Genomic DNA, 21685 nt, shown 5'->3' with positions numbered 1-21685 from the left:
CCGTTAGGATGTCCCGGTTGTTGCTCCACCCCCTCTACCGATCTGGGGAGAGTTGGAGACTAGCACATGCTTCCTCCGACACATGTGCAGTCGCCAGCCGCTTCTTTTCATCCGACAGCGAGGAGTTACACCGGCAGGATGTAGCGTGTTGGGGGATGATGATCACATTACTCCCCCCAGTTCCTCTCCCCCCGAACATGCACCCCGATCAGCCAGAGGAGGCACTGGTGCAGGGACCAGGACACATTACACCGGCTTCCCACCCGCAGACACGGCCAATTATAATTGTGCCTGTAGGAAAGTCTGACCAAGCCGGAAGCTCTCTACCGAATGAAACCCGGTGCTTTTACCACTACACACTTCCCACACGCCCTAAAAGGATTACGTTTCAGATCATGCAGCATAACTTCAATATCTTTTAGGACTTTTTGTACAATAAAGATGAACAGCAACACTCTATGGCCTGCGACACACACACAACCCACCCATGGATCCTGCTACCCCCTACCAGCTCATGTAGATTATTCAAAATTGTGTGTGTGTGTGTGTGCGCGCGCGTGTGTTGGCATGACATCCCCCCCCCGGGGTGTGCAGTGGGTACCACGCTGCTGCCTGTGCTCTGGTGCAGCCATCTGGATCACAGTAGGAAGCACCTGCTTACGGGCTGACACCTTACGGGCTGACACCTTTACCCACATCTGCTACGTTCTCCTTGCTTACCATTTCCCACTGAAAAGCCTTTCCTAAATAAACGTCCCTGCTCAAAAGAAGATTGACATTAACATGTAACACGATGTTTCACAGCAAAGCTGCTTCCCTGTGATTCTCTTTTATTGGTCCTAGAAAGCAGTGTTGGGCTAATTCATGAATTAAGTCAATTCCAACTCAATTGAGGAAGTAGAATTAGGTAAAGAAAGAAAAGGGCAGAAAACGGAACTGGAATTAAATTGCAGTGACAATCTGTGAAATTCCTTGTTTTGTTTTTTCCTTTTGACTGTAGTTTAGTTTATTTGCCCATAGTAAAATCAAGAACAAATGAAAGGAACTAAGTGGATAAAAAGATTGTGCAGGTAGAGACAAGAACTTTATACGAGATAATTTCATCAAATACATACTTTTCTTACCACATATCTGAGATTATGAGTGTTAATATATATTATCAATACTGAATATCATAAAATGTTAAAGGTACCATTCACGTGGAATTGATGCATAACACGTAATCGTAATACATACATTTAAGATTGAATGTATTTGATTTGTTGAACTGTTTTATTTGACTCATGTTTGGCAAGTCAAAACCAACTTGAAATGGAAATTCTGTCATTCCAATTCAATTCACATCGTTTCCTTGGAGATGGGTGACATTCCACTCCAACTGCTGGAACTGAATTGGATTTTTCCATGCATTCTCAATTGTTGCACTTTTTCAGCAACACTATGCTTCACATAAGACAGTTAAATAGGCTACAGTGCATCTTCCCCTATTTATACATAATGGTGGATTAAAACCATCCATTAAGTAAACACAGCACTCATTTGATCTTCATCTTTATTTAACCTTAAAGTCACATGAATGTTTGCTTGTATGTTTTCCTGGCAGAGTGAAGTGTTGGTTTGTTTACCAATCTCACTTTGCTTTTCAGCTTGTTCCAGAATTATTGACCACCTAACTCAGTCAGAAGTCACCACGGAGACAAGCAATCAGCTGGGCCCTGGTATAGCACGACCTCTGATGTCAGACCGCTGCTGCAGGAGGCACCGGCAGCATACTGATAATCAGCTCAGCGGCTCCAGGCACAGCTGCTAAATCTATAGTCCATCCTCAGGTACACTCTAAAAACGATCAGTGAAAACTCTAAACAACGCTCAAACATATCTGTGTGCATGACAAACCAAGAATTAATTGATTGCTGTAAATTAATCATCAACATTAGATACTACATGATTTCTCATTTGTGCTGTGAATTGAGTTTTGAGGAAAATGGGTAACACTGATGCTTGCTAACACTTTCACCATTACAAACGGTAGCCCCAACCATCTCATTGCTGCCTTTATTTGCACTAACTCAGAAGTACTTTGAACCTAAGAAATCCCTGCTATAGGGATGGGGGCGGGGGGATTCCCTCACAGAATGTATCACATGGAGGATATAATATACTGCCAATGGTTATATAAATTGTTTCTATTTTGCAAATAACTGCAATAGGTTACCTTTAAATTAATATTGATTCAAGATAACAGAGACCCAGACAACCATATTAACAACACATTATAATATAGAGAGCAAAATAAGCGTAAGTATAAGATTTCTAAACAAAAGAAATGACTCTTCCATAAAAGAAGAGTCTGCCATCACCTGGACACAATATCACAATTGACAGTAGGCCACGCTCTGCTGTCGACTGATCACATTTCTTTGCATTGATATGCTGCTGGATGCTTCAAATCATTTTACCATCATACATGCAATATCTTCCATTGTTCAGCACATCATCTGCACTCCTCAGTTTGGTTTCAAATGTCCAGATATGTGGCGAGTGAGTTGAAAGTTGTTAATTTAGGACTCTTTCTATTATTTTACATTTCCAACATACAGAGACATCGGTGGTCACTCTGTCCGTCCTCAGTATTTGTGACAGTGCCATATTTGGTTATAGCTGAGAGAAGAGTTGGGCAGCATTGTCCACGTTTACAGATTCTTTTGGTGGCTCTCTGACAACCTAATAAGCCAAAGGTTGACAGAAGATTAAAATGTTGAATGCTCAATATAAGAGTTTCAAAATGTCTGCAATTTTGATGAGGAGGCTCCACCTTTACCTTTGCTGGTTTCTTGGGTTCAGGCGCAACAGATTTGGAAACACTCTTCACATCCCTTTGCACTTCTGTGAACATCTGGTTGAGGCTCTCCACCTTCTCCTTTTTCACTGCATTGATCTGTGAAGCCACAAATGATGCTAGAGTATGTGCAACAACAACCACTATGATGCTAGAGCATGTGCAACAACAACCACTACGATGCTAGAGCATGTGCAACAACAACCGCTACGATGCTAGAGCATGTGCAACAACAACCACTATGATGCTAGAGCATGTGCAACAACAACCACTACGATGCTAGAGCATGTGCAACAACAACCGCTACGATGCTAGAGCATGTGCAACAACAACCACTATGATGCTAGAGCATGTGCAACAACAACCACTACGATGCTAGAGCATGTGCAACAACAACCTCTACCAACAAATGCACACAAAAAAAGACATAACCATTGCTTACGTGTTTGAGTGTTGTCCTGACGGGTTTGGTTTTAGTCTTGTGCTTTGTTTGCTTGTTTGCCACTTGAAAGACGTTCTTCTGTTTCTTCCCTTTTTGTTTATTCTTCGCCATGTTTACCTATAGGGAGAGAATGCAGATCGTCTTGATTAAGTTAAGTTCATGTGAGAGTTTTGTGCTTGCTTGCTTTCTTCCTTTCAGGCACCGTGTACAAATTGATGGCACCCAGCTCACCGCTCTTCTAAGCAAGCGAGACAGATATTGAGGGTGTTCTTTTATTCCACCTCCACTCAGCGGCCACTTCATTAGTTACATACAAACAGGACATCAGCACTCACAGATCAATAGTGTTCTTATTTACTGTGGGCAAAAGGCATCACGCTGGCGATGGCATCATGCTGGCGATGGCAATGGCATCATGCTGGTGATGGCATCATGCTGGTGATGGCATCACGCTGGCGATGGCATCACGCTGGCGATGGCATCATGCTGGCGATGGCAATGGCATCATGCTGGTGATGGCATCACGCTGGTGATGGCATCACGCTGGTGATGGCTTCACGCTGGCGATGGCATCACGCTGGCGATGGCTTCACGCTGGTGATGGCTTCACGCTGGTGATGGCATCACGCTGGTGATGGCTTCACGCTGGCGATGGCTTCACGCTGGCGATGGCTTCACGCTGGCGATGGCTTCACGCTGGCGATGGCTTCACGCTGGCGATGGCTTCACGCTGGTGATGGCTTCACGCTGGTGATGGCATCACGCTGGTGATGGCTTCACGCTGGCGATGGCAATGGCATCATGCTGGTGATGGCATCACGCTGGCGATGGCATCACGCTGGCGATGGCATCACACTGGCGATGGCAATGGCATCATGCTGGTGATGGCTTCACGCTGGTGATGGCTTCACGCTGGTGATGGCTTCACACTGGCGATGGCTTCACACTGGCGATGGCTTCACACTGGCGATGGCATCGCACTGGCGATGGCTTCACACTGGTGATGGCTTCACGCTGGCGATGGCATCACACTGGCGATGGCATCACGCTGGTGATGGCTTCACGCTGGCGATGGCATCACACTGGTGATGGCTTCACGCTGGTGATGGCATCACACTGGTGATGGCATCACACTGGCGATGGCTTCTAGAAACCTGTTTGTTTTTGCCCACAATAAATAAGAAGAATATTGATCCATGAGTGCCAGTGTTCTGTTTGTTTTGATCCTTGCCACAACCGTGCACCCCCGATACAGTTAGGGACCAATATCAGTATCGGTAGTGAAGTTTGTGGCAGTGCCATGCTTGCTCAGGAAAAATGTTAAATGTCAGCAACAGCATCATGTTGTATATTTAATTTGTTACAGTTAGAAAGTGAGGAGGAGCATCTGATGGAAATAAAACATGTTTTCAAAGTCAATGTTATGGTAATAAGTACTCATATCGGTACTCTGTATCGGCAAGTAACCAAAAGTCAATACGTGTACAGTACTTGGTCTGGGGGGAAAAGTGGTATTGGTGCATCCTAACTATTCATAGCTTTCAAGGGGCGTTACGTGCTGCCGGGAACGCCCATCTGACGGTCAAAAAAAAACTTGTTCATTCCGCTGCGAGCCGAGTCGACTAGTTTCTCACGCTGTGTTTGTTCAGCCGTTTGTACACACGTCTTTGCGGCCAACATTTCATCAAAGGTAAGCTCAAGTAACGTTACAATAATGATTAAAATACCCCGTTAACGTTACTTGAGCTTACCTTTGATGAAATGTTGGCCGCAAAAACGTGTGTACTTTGATGGTAGAAAAAAAGCCATTTGCCCTCCCCAGCGACTGAACCACGTCTAATCGCACAAATCCACAACCTCCTCCTGTCTGAGTTTTCTTTCTCCGATGGGATTCTGTAAAAGCACAAGCCAGGCGTGTCTCCTCGTCAGTTAGTGCAACCGATAGCACAACAGGTATCCGGCATTTTGGCTGAAGAAACACAGCGTGAGAAACTAGTCGACACGGCTGGCAAGTTTTTTTTTTGACCGCCAGGTGGGCGTTCCCGGCAGCACGTAACGCCCCTTGAAAGCTATGAATAGATACAGTGTTCAAGATTTGGAGCTGTTGCATATGAAGTATAAAGCATACAGACAGGGATGAGAGGTTCAATTATTGTTTGACTAAAATGTATGTTAGAATACATAATAGTTGTGATTGAAGCGATTTTGAACACGGTGGGATTGCTTGTGAAGTTGAACGGCCAACCTCCTGGGATTTTCATGCATTAACACATTCAGTGCCACGGGGTTTGCCAAAAGGTTGCTATAAAGTGCCACATAGGCTCCAATGCATTTTAAAACAGTCATATAATTTCTTGTGCTGTTCTGATATAGGGAAGCAATAGCTTATTTGAAACTTTGGACCCTTCTGTTTCATTCAGAACTAGAACGACCGCAACGTGGACTTATGCCTCCGCCATTAGTTCATTCTTGAGTCCAAGTGGATGATGGAGCCAAATTGGAAGAAATTGCATCAAGGCGTTTCTGTGCAGAATTGGATATTTGAGCCAAATGTGAAGAAATTTAGTCAAGGTGTTACTGAGATATGGCGTTACCGAGCTTGAAAATGGCATTTGTTAGGTCACTGTGACCTTGACCTTTGACCTTTGATAACCAGAATGGAATCAGTTCATCCTTGAGCCTAAGTGAATGTTTAAGGCGAATCTGATGAAATTCCGTCCAGGCGTTCCTCAGATATCGCGTTAACGAGCTTGAAAATGGCGTTCGAGAGGTCACAGTGACCTTGACCTTTGACCTTTGACCACCAAAATCTAATCAGGTCATCCTTGAGCCTAAGTGAATGTTTAAGGTGAATCTGATGAAATTCCGTCCAGGCGTTCCTCAGATATGGCGTTAACAAGCTTGAAAATGGCGTTCGAGAGGTCACAGTGACCTTGACCTTTGACCTTTGACCACCAAAATCTAATTAGATCATCCTTGAGCCTAAGTGAATGTTTAAGGCGAATCTGATGAAATTCCGTCCAGGCGTTCCTCAGATATCGCGTTAACAAGCTTGAAAATGGCGTTCGAGAGGTCACAGTGACCTTGACCTTTGACCTTTGACCACCAAAATCTAATCAGATCATCCTTGAGCCTAAGTAAATGTTTAAGGCGAATCTGATGAAATTCCGTCCAGGCGTTCCTCAGATATGGCGTTAACAAGCTTGAAAATGGCATTCGAGAGGTCACAGTGACCTTGACCTTTGACCTTTGACCACCAAAATCTAATCAGATCATCCTTGAGCCTAAGTGAATGTTTAAGGCGAATCTGATGAAATTCCGTCCAGGCGTTCCTCAGATATCGCGTTAACAAGCTTGAAAATGGCGTTCGAGAGGTCAGTGACCTTGACCTTTGACCTTTGACCACCAAAATCTAATCAGATCATCCTTTAGCCTAAGTGAATGTTTAAGGCGAATCTGATGAAATTTCGTCAAGGCGTTCCTCAGATATGGCGTTAACAAACATCCGTACGGACGGACATCCGTACGGACATCCGTACGGCCGTACGGACGGACAACCCGGATCCATAATGCCTTCTGCCTGGCTTCGCCGGCGGAGGCATAAAAACCCCTATGTTTATAAACAGTTCCATCTTGGCAATATATGCCTCTGAAAAAGTGTGTTTCAGTCGAAAATTGCATCCAGAAATTAGTTTCCGAGATAAACACATATTTATGAAAAGAAAGGCCACAGAATGAATTCTCCTTTGAGTTGAACATCATGGTATACCTCAAATGAAAGGTTATACTCTCTCCTATAGTTTGCAGAAAATAGGATTCAAAATAATGTTCATTTTATTTTCTACAAATATTTGTAAAGAGGATGGTCCAACAACAAAATGCTCACATTTATGGGGTCATGCTGGATATTGAAGTCTCTATTTACATAGGGAAACAAGATATCACTTTTTTTTTTTTTTTTTATGAAACTACACATTGAAAGCTTTCATTTGATGTGTAACATAATAACAATATTCAAAACACAACATGTCCTGCACTGTTTTATCTTCTTCACATGGACCTTCAAAATAGTTGGAAATCAAGACAACTTTATGTAAACATAGGCCAAATAATGAATTCTCCTTTGAGTTGAACATCATGGTATACCTCAAATGAAAGTTAGACTCTCTCATATAGTTTGCAGAAAATAGGATGTCAAAATAATATTTTGTTTATTTTCTACAAATATCTGTAAACAGCATGGTCCAACAACAAAATGCTCACATTTATGGGGTCATGCTGGATATTGAAGTCCCTATTTACATAAAGAAAACAAGATATCAAAAAAAAATTTTTTTTGATGAAAGTACACTTATCTTTCAATTGCTGTCTAAAAAATATGCAAAGCACGACAGCCCACCGGACTATAAACAATAGACCTCATCAACTTTTTTTTTTTTTGCGGGGGTGGGGGAGGGAGTGGGATGGGGGGGGGTGGGGAGAGGATGAAACTGTCACTGTGCATGATACTCGAAGTAGCAGGGGTACAGGCAGAGAGGGAGGTAGTCACATTTGGGGCAAACATATTTTGTCTCTTTTCTATGTCCTTTGGCTGCGCAGTGGGCACATCTCCTGTACGCCTTGTCCTTTGTGGGTGGCACTTCCACTGGCAGTGGCACATGTCCATCGAAGTCCACAGTCAACCTCGCGGAAGCGGACCGTTTGCGCGGGTGGATTGGCGTGGCTTGGCGAGGAGGAGGTTGGTCATCTGCCGCCGGAGGAGGAGGGGGGGGGGGAACAGATGCCTCCGTCCAGGACTTGATCACCGACAGGGTGAAGTCTTTCAGGGTTTTGCAGCTGGCCGTTGGGTTGCGTTTCCTATATATGATGAAGGCGTTGCTCATCGCGATCTCCATCAGGTACGCCACGAATTTGGAGCTCCATTTCGCTGTCTTCCTGATGAATGGGTAGTAGCTGATCTTCTGGTCTAGCCGATCTACACCATTCATATACTGGTTGTACTCAACCACGCATGCTGGTTTTCTTTGGGGGACTCTCTCACTTTGCCCTTTCTGTCTCACCTCTACGGTCCTCATCTCATCCGTGTGGAAGGTGGTGATCATCCTGACGATCCGCTTGTCTCGCCACGCCAGGACCATCACTGCATCGTTGTGGAGAGCGCGTCGTTCACCGACTGCCAGATCCGACATGGTTACCTGCCGGATTGACGGTGGTTCTCCCCTGTTCACACGGAGTGTGCCGGCTGAGTCTATGTGGAGGCTGAGGAGAAGTCGACACATGGACTCACTATTGTAAAAGTTGTCCATCCAGAGGCGGTGGCCAAAACCCTCAAGGCCGTCGACCAGGAAGCGCACGGTGTCCTGCAGTGTATTGCTAGTTCCACAGTATGGCTTCATGGAATAGCAATAGCCGTTTTCAGAATCACACAGGATGTAACTCTTGATCCCGTACTTGACGGGTTTTGCAGGATTGTAGACTTTGAACCGCAGTCTCCCGCGCCAGAGAAGCATGCCCTCATCCACACTGATGTTCTGTGAGGGCCGGTACATCTCCCTGAATTTGCAGAGGAGCAGGTCCAGGACGAGACGCACTTTGTGCAGCGGGTCGCTGCCATCGACCTCCCGGTTGTCACTAAAGTGAATAAAGCGCCAAATTAGCTGGAACCTGTTCCATGGCATTGTTTTCCTGAAGTATGGCGTTTCAAGTGCCACATCAACAGACCAGTATTCTGCAATGCTGGGTTTCTTTATGAGGCCGGTGAGGAACAGCAAACCCAGAAACCGCTTCAGCTCTACCACCGTCAGCGGTACCCAGGCATTTACCCTGGAGAATGGGAGACGCAGCTGATGGAGGACAGCGATGCACTGTTCTGCATAGGTGTTTGTCTGCTCAACAATGAGCAGCAGCAGCTCCTCGCAGAGGTAGAGCTCCAGGAAGTCGACAGGCTGGTCGGACTGGAGTGATGCCGCGTTGCTGGGACCTGCCACTCCAGTGAACGGCAAGCTCTTGGGGCTCCAGTCACCCGTTTCCCGCCAGCTTGGAGGATCCTCCTGATGACGAGACTTGCCAGCTGAATTAAAATAAAATAAAATAAAAATAATATGAAATAAAAGGTTTTTCTTCAGACAATTGTGATATGTAAACAAGCTGTCTTTTTGACAAAATCCAATAATTAGAAGCCTTGTGTTGACAAAAATAAACTGAATAAAAAAGGTTCCCACCTCTTTTGCGCCCAACTGCACTTGAAGAAGAAGGTGGTGGTGGTGGTGGTGGATCCTCCGACTCTTCTGTCGTAAAAGTGAATTTATAAAAATATGAAATTGAAATTTCTTGAAGGAAAAAAGTTTATGTTTTCATTCACTATCAGATTGAATTGGAATTCTAAAATGGCCTTCATCTCACCTTCATCACTGGACTCCAAACGTGCAAGACGTGGGAAGCTGGAGGAAGCCCCTTGCTCTTCGTCATCCTCAGAGTTGTCCTCCAACTCTGAAATTGTATATTTTACATGGTATTAGAATAGGCTAAATAATTCAGGATTGTTATTCTTACCAAGCTTTTTTCTCCTGCTTCTTTTTAGACACAGTACTCTTGTGTATGTTTAGCTATAAGTTTACATTGTTCTGTTTGTCCTGAAATGTAGATTTAGCTGTATACCTGACACATGAATTTCCTGCAAAGGATCAATAATAACGTATCTATATCTAGGTTCTTACCTCTAGAAGACGACGCCACTGGGAACTCAGGGGTCTCCTCCTCCTCATCTGTAGCCAAAGTGAGAGTTTATAAAAATATGATATATATGATTGAAGGAAAAAAGTGTTTTCAATATCAGATGATCGTAAATCGATCTCACCATCGCTGGAGTCCAAAAAGGCACAACTCTTAGGTGCAGGCGGTTGCCAGTCTGAATCCCTGGTGTCGTCGTGTTCAGACGAAGAGACCGGCTCGTCGGAGTCTGTCTCCGGGAGTCCTCTCGACTGAACAGCACGATTCAGGGCTTGCTGTAACGTGAGCTGCCCAGCTGCAGGCTGGGGACGCTTGCGCCTGGGCATCCCTACCAGCTAAACTAGCTCTAGACTAGCGTTAAAACTAGCCAACTAAACACACACACAACACACAGAGACAGACACAGACAGACAGACAGAGACGCACAAACACGTATTTTTGGGTTTTTTTTTTTTTTTTTTTAAACACACACTACACTAACTAATTACTATACACTAACGCTACTACTGCTGCCTGCTAAACTAATCGACCTAACGCTATCACAAACACTCACACACACCTCAAATACACCAAGCACTCACCTCAAATACACCAAGCACTCACCTCAAATACACCAAGCACTCAACACTCACCACAATCTCACAAACTAATCTATCTGATGCTATTGATCTATCTATCTATCTACCTATCTGATCTAAATCTACCGCTAATAACTATATGCTAATGCTCAATGCTAATGCTCAATGCTAATGTTCGCTAATGCTATCGTATGCTTACCGTATGCTATCGCTCTATCCCAAGGACTGAAGCGATCTCACAAACTCAAGACAAAGGAGTCGGGGGGAGGGAGGCGCGCTTTGATCACGTCGATTTTTTAAGGTGGCGCCGTGAGATCCACGCCATTTGGCGTCGCTGGCACTCAATGTGTTAACGGTGTCTGTCTGGAGTTTAAAGGAATGATGCCATAAACAAAATAAATACCGTCAGCTGTGCGGTGCTGTGGGTGGAGGTGCTGTGGGTGGAGGTGCTGTGGGTGGAGGTGCACAGCTGGGCTCAGAAGACACAACTCTTTAAAGATGCAAGAAGCAGGTGGGCTGCAGCAGCAGAAGGTCACGCCGGCTTCCACTCCTGTCAGCTGAGAACGAGAAGATGATGCCAAATTAGATGACTTAAGACTGGTGCATCCATTAACTCATTCAGGGCCAGTTTAGGACTGCCAATATTTAGCACAGGCCAAAGATTTTCATAATTGTTGGTCATCTTTCAAGACCCACAGTAAATTATCTATTAGCACCAGAGTGATTTGCAATACCTCAAAATGAAGATGTACGTCTCTGGGTTCACCAGGGAAAAAAAAGTGAGCTTTTAGCATGTTCTGTACTCTACTTATAGCCATTTATATACACCCTGTTTTCACCCAAAATGTCTCTCTGAGAAAAGAAATTGCAGAAAATGGCATTTATGTACACAGCACACAATATCAGGCAGAACTCGCTCTCAATTCTTTTATTTTGAACTGTATTGACATCAGACATGTAAATATTATTCATTATGACACAAATGACAAAAAAAAAAATATATATATATATATATATATATATATGAAGTGCTTTTTTTACATTCAACAATACAGTTTGCTCAGTGTGAGTGAGTGTACAGACAGACACACAGACAGACAGACACACACAGACACAGACACAGACACAGACACACACACACACACACACACACACACACAGAGAGAGAGAGAGTTCTCTCCACAGCTGCTGCTAGATCGCACCTCCTTCCCCCTCCTTCCCCATCAGCGTTTTGCCTCCTCTGCTGCTCGTTTCCCTCCTCTCGCTGGGACGAATGCTGCGACACACACAGGAACGGGTCCGCGGCTTGGCTTTGAACAGGCGCTGCTGGAACCGGATCGATCATGTTCGTCACGGGTTTGACTAGGCAATCCAGGTTCGCCCTGCAGCAAGGCTGGCACATAGGAACGGGGTCCAGGGACCAGGATCGATCATGTTGGTCACGGGTTTGACTACCGCGGTTTCGATGTCCGCTGCAAGTCGATCAGCTCTGCAGCGCGGCGAGGGGGCATTTCAATGGCGTTTCTCCTCTGCAACAAGGAAGCGCGTTTCCTTTCCACCTTCTTCCTAATTTCAAACAACAGCTGCGGTATGTGTTTGATAACGTGCTGTCGGCTTGACTTTGAGGTTAGGGACCCGAAACTATGTCACAGGCTGGGTAAGTGTTTCAACTATGCGCTGCACTCATAAAAACAAAAACACGTCAAACACGTCATTGGCGGGGAGGGCTATTTCTGATAACACGTCAAAGACGTCATTGGCGGTGAATGAGTTAATCGCCATTAAGAATTTGATCGATCAAACATATATTAACCAATTAATCGACAATGTAGGCTATGTGCTATTTTATTTTTTGCTGAAATGATTTAACACCACAAGGGTGAACTTTATCTTTCATTGCGTATACAGAGAGGAAGAACAAAGCAAAGCAGGCAGGCAAAAAGTCCAGTGTAGGAGCATTACACCCAAAAAGACGACGGTATTCATTGTAAACATTGTAATACAATGTTGAAATACAGCACGTTTACAAGCACAATGAGAGCTAAATACAGGGTGTTTTGTTCGTAGATTTACTTGTCGAGTATAGGCCTAAAGACAGGTGTAAAAACACATATGTCCACACGGAGACGGAACCGATCTTTTTTTTCCGTTTAAGAAAAGTTTTCCATAAACACGGAATTGTTTCAAGAAATGTGTGTATCCACATGAAAAAGACAAATATGCGCACATCCAAAAAACGTACAGGTTCTGGACAAAAGGTAACTATAACAAAAAGTGCTTGACAAAGATCCTGTGAAGATCGAAACGTTGCAAATAAAAAACCATTGATGGAGCCTCAGTGTGCGGACTTCATCTTTTTGTATCCACATGAAACCAGTGAAACCGCTATGCCAGGCTGGTAAGTGGCACTGTAACGCTGCCACAAAGTACACCAAAAACAGAGAATAAGACAATCTCGTCAAAAATGCATTCAACCACTAGGGGCGCAGAGTAATTCCAGCCTTGTTGCAAGCCATCAGAAACAACATACATTAAATCTATGAATCCTTCCTGGCCAGATGCATTGCTTTATGGTCACAGTCTATCCTGTTTCAAATGGATATGTCCAGCAGGACCACCAGGTCATGAAGACGCAAAGGGTCTCAGGATGGTTCAGGAACATGATAGTGACTTGACTTCACTCTGATGACCTGCACAGCAGTAGCAAGAGTACAAAGAGTATTAAGTTGATTATTTTATTGATTGATTGATTTTATTTTATTACAAATACAGCAGTTCTGCATATAAAATTGATAACACAATAAAGCACAGAGGCTTATTTCCATTGTGATCCATTTATACATATACTAGGCATCTCACGCACTACACGCACTCAATTCCTAGGCTCGCCCGCTACTCTGCCTCGCTTGCCCTGCAGCTCGCATACGCAGCTCCTTGATGGCATACTTCAGGAATGCTGGATCACATGTCCTGGAGCTGGCAACATACAGCTGTCCATGGCAGAAGACGGGGGTCCACTTCTTTTTTGTGACATCACTGATCACTGATGATGTCACAGTGGGATTTATGACATCACTGATGATGTCACACATCACTGGGATTTATGACATCACTGTTGATGTCACAGTGGGATTTATGACATCACTGATGATGTCACAGTGGGACATGGGACAGACAGAGAGACAGAGAAACAAACAGAGCCCCAGCTCCCATTTCCTTATGATGATGACTAGGTATCGATTCCTAGGCTCGCCCGCTACGTGGCCTCGCCCGCCCTGCAGTCTCCCAGCTGGCCCTGCAGCTCGCATACGCAGCTCGGCCGCTGCGTGGCCTCGCCCTGGGCTGCTCCTTGATGGCATACTTCAGGGATGCTGGATCACATGTCCTGGAGCTGGCAACATACAGTTGTCCATGGCTGAAGACGGGGGTCTTAAGCCAGACTCCCACTTATTTTTTGTGACATCACTGATCACTGATGATATCACAGTGGGATTTATGACATCACGGATGATGTCACACATCACTGGGATTTATGACATCACTGATGATGTCACAGTGGGATTTATGACATCACAGTGGGACATGGGACGGACAGAGAAACAAACAGAGCCCTAGCTCCCATTTACAATGATGATGATACGACGAATCAGCGTGATGTCACTGCCACCCAAAAATGCGTAACCCTGCGGCAGTTAACTAGTATGAGTTGTGCCAAACAAACGCTAATATCTCAAAAAGTATACATCACATCGCTTATATTTTGACATTCTGAGTGAGAGAAGAATTAGCTCAAGATGATAATATATGCATGCGGTGTTAAAGTTGTGTGAACTGTTGCAGTTTTTAAATTGTAAACACAGTCAGCCGGCTAGAGTCAGACGCTCAAACTCAGGCTCCATAGGGTTCCATTCCCGTTGCCACCCAGTGACGCAGTTTGTTTACTAAAATGCTGCTAACTGGGTCAACACTCAGAGCAGCATGTCTAACAAGAAGGCCACACTGACACCTGAGAGAAGTGCAGTACTGTGAAAGCAATTAAGGGTCAAGTAGCTATACTTTGCCTTGAAGAAACTGATAACTTGCAGCAGTAACAGTAACATACAAACTGGAACCAACAATACCAACAATTGTAACAGAAGATTCAAGGAAAAGTGGTGAATTGAGGATGTTCTGAAAGCAAGGTGGGGGTATGCCTAAAAAAGTGACCACTGAGTAGGCTAACCCCAGCCTTATGACCTGCCTGTTGGAGAATACATTCAATTGAGTCTACCTTTATCCCCATTACTTTGAATATGGGGGGACTAAGTTAGTCAGCCAGACAGCCACAAAATTAAAAAGGTTAGCTAACTAAGTTAACGCAGTAACGTTATGATAAACGTTACGTGCATATTATTATTGTGCATGGATCATTAGGTAACGCTAGAGCAGCAGTGTGTACTGTGTATTGTATTGTAACGCTACCCCTAACGTAACGTTACTACCAACAGTTTTTGATAAAGTAACGTGAAATAATATGCGCGTGTGCTAATAAAATAAAAACGGACATACCTTAGTAGGGCCGGCTCACTTGTGTTCAGAGCGGTGTTCTCATCGATATCAGCGTGTGGTGCAGTGTGCGTGGCGCGTTATGACCGCGTGGCCCATGCCACTTCATGACGTCATTTGCATGCGACCGTTCCAACAATACAGTGAGAATTAGAAACTAAATATTGTATGAAAGTTAAAACGATCTATTATATTGATTCTCGTTACTTTCGACAAGATTAGCATACAAAAAAAATAGGAAAAGGGGTGCAGAAGGAAGGAATGTTGTTGGAACACAGTCGATTAAAAAAGAAGCGCTTAATATGCTCACAAGGGTGCGCCGCGCCGGAGGAGTTTGTAGTTGGATGATATTATAGAAGACCTGTAATTTCATGGGTAAACAGCAGGTGGCAGCTTCACATTGCCGCAGTGCGCAGACTGACTCCTTCCTTGTGTGTTCATCACTTCACTCACTGTAGTGTCTGTCACCTTGTGCAAAACCGAGCATAATAGGCGTCAGATCATTTCTCATAATTGATTAACACAGACAAAGAAGATTATAATTTTTAAACATGTCACTACCCCTTGAACTAGGAGTAAATTCTTCTGTGGGTTGTAGAATATACCTTAGCACTCGCCCGGCTAGCTCAGTCGGTAGAGCATGAGACTCTTAATCTCAGGGTCGTGGGTTCGAGCCCCACGTTGGGCGGTAATTCCTTTTCGGCCATAGAAATAGGAGAAACCGTTCTGAAGCGTGAACCCAAATACAGTGATGGCAGAATTGCACTGAAACGAGGGGTATCAAAGTCATAATTATTTAGCATTAGGCTAGCCTAGCCCTAGAACATAGCTAGGCCTAAGTATGAGGACTGTGTGAATTAGCTGTTTATTTTAGGCTATTTATTATTTCCTTTTCCACTCAAACAACTTTCTTAATAATGAAACAAGAAATCAACGAGTAATCCAAGTTGTGTTTTTCAAAAGCAGGATGTCCTTAACAATCCAAAATGTATAAACATGACTATTATACTAACTCTGTAAAGCCCTGAGACATGCTTCTGAATTAGGGCTATACAAATAAACTTCACTTGATAAAGTAGATAGAGAGTGCTGCATTGGGTCAATGAGCCAGAGTATGATAAGATACCCTGATGAAGACTTTAAGTCGAAATGCGTTGGTTTATTAATATCCCTGCTGTATTAAAGGATTTTTAAAACTACTTCAGAGTGCATCGGATGCCTTTCTCCTGGCTGCCTCCAACACCTGTGGACCTCCTTCACACTCTGGACAGTCACTGTTTTTATCTCTGTTAAACTTCACTTGACTTTGACGATAACCTCACTACTTAAAAAATAATAGGCTAATAATGATGTGATGCCCCAAGCGCAAAGCTGTAACTGATAGGGATCATCTGCCTTCTTTCAGGGCAGTTCTACTGTATTTGAGTTGGAGTGCTTCAGCTAGGCTACAGCACGATTTCTTAAATTTCTATAGGTGACATTATGGCCAAAAAACCACACCGCCCAACGTGGGGCTCGAACCCACGACCCTGAGATTGAGAGTGTCCTGCCGCACCGCCCAACGTGGGGCTCGAACCCAGGACCCTGAGATTAAGAGTATAGGATAAGTAGAGGATGAGACTCTTAATCTCTGGGTCGGGGGATCGAGCCCCACGTTGGGCGGTGTGGCTTTTGGGCCATAATGTCACCTATAGAAATTGAAGAAATCGTGCTGTAGCCTAGCTCATTGGTTCCCAAACTGTGGTTCTTTCAGAGACTGCAGCAGGCTCAGTTTTAAAGGCAGAGTGAAGTTTCTGGCATTGCTACATCATCAGTGATGTCATAAGAACAAATGTGATGTCATCAGTGATGCAAAGTTGTGACATCATCAGTGATCATCAGTGATGTCGTAAGAGCATGTGAGCCCGCACAGCGGTCGAGCTGCAGGGCGGGCGAGGCCGCACAGCGGGTGAACTGTGTATGTGAGCTGCAGGGCCAGCTCAACGAGCTGCAGGGTGGGCGAGCCCGCGCAGCGGACGAGCCTAGGAATAGAGTGTGTGTGTTGTTTATGTTGAGGGTTCTCTAATAACGACACCGTTGTTTACGACTTGAAGTACTTTACTTGGTATTGCTGGTAAACAGGTTACAGGCATGGAGAGTAGTACGGCTCTGTCAGTCGCTTCCTGACAGCTTCTGAATGACCCCAGTGCGCATGCCCCAACTGTTAGGCTTGCAAGGCAGATCTAGCAAATGCCTATTTGCACTTATCATTACATCTCCCTTTCTTGAAATAAAAGTATTTTACTTTTATGAACATAACATTTTCTTTTTTAGAATTAGCTTATGCCTCTTTAGCTTGAACTCTTAACCAGCTTAAATTTCACTATTAATAAAAATTACTCCCCACTTCAGTGTGCAATTATAGTAATACTTAAAGAGAGATTATGACAACATAACTTTACAACTACTGTAAACAAGTGTCCTTAAATCTGCTCAATAAGTCTCTCAGGTGGTTTCACTTGTCTTGATGATCTTTTGAGAGTTTGTTCTTGAACTCGGGCTGGTGCCTCAGGTGATGGACTCTCAATTGTGGGTTGTACAGCAGCATTGGTCCTCTGTTCTGTTGTGGTTGGTCCCATGAGAAGATCTCGACGATTCCGTCTCAGAACAGCGCCGTCTTCTGTCTGTATGGTGTATGACCTTGGTTGAACTTCACTGAGCACTGTCGCTTTCTGTGCCCACGTGTTTGTTTTGTCCTTGAACCTCACTTGGTCACCGGTATGAAGTTCAGGTAGGTCATGTGTTCCTCTGTCATAGTAGAACTTCTGCTTTTGTCTTTGCTGCTCCTTGAACCTCTTCACCTTCTCCCCCTCTTTTGTTTTCAGCAGGTTCTCTTGGATGGGAAGGTTTGATCGCAGTCGACGTCCCATGAGGAGGTGTGCTGGCGACATACCACACTCAAGCGGTGTTGTGCGGTACACTAGCAGGCTCTGGTAGAAGTCCGCTCCGCTGTCTTTCGCCTTGTGCATCAGCCTCTTCACTGTCTGGACTGACTTTTCCACTAACCCATTAGATTGCGGGTAGTGTGGACTCGATGTTGTGTGCACAAAGTTCCATTCTTCTGCAAAGTGTCGGAAACTTGTGTTGGCAAATTGCGGGCCATTATCACTGAAGACCTCGCTTGGAACCCCATGTCTGGAGAATATGGCTTTCATAGATGTTATCACTGCAGCTGCTGTTGTAGTGTGCAGTCTACAGACCTCTGGATACAGGGAATAGTAGTCTGTAACCACTATGTAGTCTTTTCCTCCAGAAACAAAGAGGTCAGCGCCTACTTTCTGATAAGGTCTGTCTGGCACTGGGTGTGGCTTTAGTGGCTCAGCTGGATTGCTTGCTTGATATTTCAGGCATGTGGTGCAGTTTGACACTTCATTAGTCACATCCTGATTGATCCGTGGCCAGTACATCACCTCGCGTGCTCTTTTCTTGCATTTCTCTATCCCAAGATGTCCTCTGTGGATCCTCTCCAGCATTTCTTTCCGCAGACTCTTTGGGATAACTATTTTACTCCCTTTGTAGATGGTGTTTTCCACTACCGACAGCTCCGCTCTGCAGTTCCAATATTCTCTGATGTCGGGCGAGCAGTCTTGTTTCATGTTTGGCCATCCATCCATGATGGTTTTGCTCAGTCTTTGTAGAGTTTCATCTTTATCTGTCTCTGTCTTTATGAGTTCCATTTTTGCATCTGAAACCGGCAGTGCATTTGTGATCATATGCACATAAGCGTCCACTTCTTCATCGAGCTTGGTGTTCGCCGGCTCCTTCGGGTCCACCGCTCTGGACAGCGTGTCTGCTGTGTACATCAGTTTACCCGGGGTGTACATCACTTTCAGTGTGTAGCGTTGTAGCCGGATCATCATTCTTTGAATTCTCAGTGGACAGTTATTGAGTGGCTTCTGGAACAACGCTACCAGTGGCTTATGGTCAGTTTCGACACTGACTGTCTGTCCTGACACAAACTGGTGGAATCTTTCACACGCATATGTAATGCTGAGTAGCTCCTTTTCAATTTGTGCGTATCGCGTCTCAGCGTCTATCATTGAGCGTGACGCGTATGCGATCGGTTGCCACCAGTCGTCATATTTCTGTAGAAGAACGGCTCCGAGCCCACTCTGTGATGCGTCTGAAGAAATCTTGATGGGTCTCGCCGGGTCATAAAACCTAAGAACCGGTTCTTCTGTGAGCAGCTTCTTCATGTCGTTCCATGACTTCTCATGCTCATGTTCCCACTCCCACTCAACTCTTTTCTCTGTCAGCTGCCTTAAGGGTGCCATCTTTTCTGAGAGGTTGGGTATGAACTTCCCCAAATATGTTATCATTCCATTAAACCTCTGTACATCCTTTTTGTTTTGTGGCCTTGGCATGTTTTCAATTGCTGACACTTTTCTGGGATCAGGTCTGATGCCCTCACCGCTCAGTATGTCTCCCACAAATGTCAGTTCTGTCACTCCAAGCTGACATTTCTCTTTATTCAGCTTTAAGTTAGCTTTTCTTGTAGCTTCCAGGACATTCTTCAATCTCATATCATGTTCAGCTTTCGTGCTCCCCCATACTATGATGTCATCCATTGAAGTGTCCACTCCTTCCAGATGTTCATATATCATGTGTACTGTCTTGTGGTACACTTCAGGTGCTGAAGCTATGCCAAATGGCAATCTGAGGAATCTGTACCTGCCATATGGACTGTTAAATGTGCACAGTTTTGTACTTGCATCGTCCAGCTTGAGTTGCCAAAATCCTGATGATGCATCCAACTTGCTGAAATATTGTGCATCTGCAAACTGTGCCATTATCTCTTCTCTTGTAGGAAGTTTGAAATGTTCTCTTTTTATTGCTCTATTCAGATCCCTTGGATCCATGCAGACTCTGGGCTTTCCGTTCTTTTTTTCCACAACGATGAGAGAACTGACCCAATCAGTCGGCTCATCGATCTTTTCAATGACTTTCAGGTTTTCCATCCTATCCAACTCTGCTTTCAGCGGCTTCTGAAGAGCAAACGGCACTTTTCGGCATGGATGTATCACAGGCGTCACTTCTTCATTCACTCTGATTGTGTGTTCTCCAGGGAGGCAGCCGAGACCCTGGAACAGGTCATTGTATTCCTTCATGAGTTGATCATAGTCTGTATCGTCTTCATTTTCTATGACGAAAACTCTTTTTACTAGGTTCAATCTCTCACAGGCAGATAAACCTAGTATGGCTTGCACGTTCTTTGGCACCACTATGAATGCGAGTGTGTGCTCTTTGCCCTTGTGTGTCACTTTAACCCTGCATTTTCCTTTCACAGGTATTGTTGCTCCTGAGTATCCTTTCACTTTTGTGTTTGTTGCTTGTATTTTAGGTCTGGGTCTGATTTTCATGAACTCAGTCTCTGATATTACATTGGCTTGAGCTCCAGTATCCAGCTTCATGGGAATATGAATATCATTCACTTTCAGTGTCATTATCCAGTCCGCTTTCCCTGTTTTGTTTTCTGTCACTGCATCCACATAGAATTCCTCAGTGTCACTCTCATCCACTGTATGGACTTTGCTCTGTTGGGCTTGAGATTTACAGCAACGGGCATAATGGTTATCTCTGTTGCAATTATTGCATGTTTTGCCATATGCCGGGCACTTTCTGGGAGGATGCTGTGTGCCACATCGACTACATGACTTCCCTTGTCTGTCTCTGTTCTGTGGTTTCACTCCTCTGTTCATTTCGGGGACAGTGCTCTTCTTTCTGAATGCTCTGTGTGCGTCTTGTCTCACTGCATCCACGCTGCAGCTCTCACTGAAGAGTTCCTTTGCTTGTGTTTTCACAGTCTCTGCTGCTCTACACAGCGTTATTGCTCTTTCCAGGTTGAGATCATGTTCCCTCAATAGCCTTTCTCTCAGACTATTATCTGGAATCCCGCACACCAGTCTATCCTTTATCAATGAGTCTGTGAGCCCTCCGAATTCACATGTTTTACCTCTGTTCTTCAGCTCCGTCACATATTGATCAATTGTCTCTCCTGTTTTTTGTACGCACGTGAAGAATCTGTGCCTCTCAAACGTCACGTTTCTCTTTGGTATACAGTATGCCTCAAATTTTTCCAATATTTTACTCAGCTTCATCTTGTCAGCAGCAGCAGCAAACGTGAAGTTATTATAAATCTCCAGCGCTTCATCACCCACAACGTGCAGGAACACTGATGCTTGCTTTTTATCAGTAGTGTCAACATCAGCGCCGATTGCAGACAGGTACAACTCAAAACGTTGTCTAAATCTCCTCCAATTCTCAGCTACGTTACCCGTCAGCTGGAGGTTGGGTGGTGGGTGTAGTCCTTCCATTTTTTATTTTATTTTTTGTTTCGTCTTTTGTCCTCCTCTTCCTGGGAAACAACGAGACTCTGCTGACTGCGTTAGCTTGATGCTAACGTTGATGCTAACGTTAATGCTAACGTTACACACCGCGGCTTATTTTCTTACTTCAAGACCAACTTCTGACACCATGTGTTGTTTATGTTGAGGGTTCTCTAATAACGACACC

General features: G+C 44.5%; 1 protein-coding gene across 1 annotated transcript; it reads right to left on the bottom strand.

The window, feature by feature from the left end:
- Nucleotides 1-1089: 1089 nt before the first annotated feature.
- On the bottom strand, nt 1090-15229 carry rbis (ribosomal biogenesis factor). Its single transcript, XM_083658601.1, has 5 exons — nt 15137-15229; nt 10992-11145; nt 3282-3398; nt 2822-2938; nt 1090-2724 (listed from the first exon to the last, which is right to left on the bottom strand). Exons 3-5 carry the CDS (start codon nt 3390-3392, stop codon nt 2656-2658), a joined length of 297 nt encoding a protein of 98 aa, XP_083514727.1. The 5' UTR covers nt 3393-3398; nt 10992-11145; nt 15137-15229; the 3' UTR covers nt 1090-2655.
- Between the last annotated feature and the right edge of the window lie 6456 nt (nt 15230-21685).

This window comes from Poromitra crassiceps (genome assembly GCF_964638095.1).
Source record: "Poromitra crassiceps genome assembly, chromosome: 2".
Lineage (NCBI taxonomy): Eukaryota > Metazoa > Chordata > Actinopteri > Beryciformes > Melamphaidae > Poromitra > Poromitra crassiceps.
Note: the sequence above shows the minus strand (reverse complement) of the source record. Positions and strands in the feature narration are given on the sequence as shown.

Coding starts and splice junctions, on each gene's coding strand:
- rbis (XM_083658601.1), bottom strand. CDS start 3,392: ATGGCGAAGAATAAACAAAAAGGGAAGAAACAGAAGAACGTCTTTCAA. Junction 2,939..3,281: donor TCAGGACAACACTCAAACAC/GTAAGCAATGGT, acceptor GTGGCTTCACAG/ATCAATGCAGTGAAAAAGGA. Junction 2,725..2,821: donor AACCCAAGAAACCAGCAAAG/GTAAAGGTGGAG, acceptor TTGGCTTATTAG/GTTGTCAGAGAGCCACCAAA.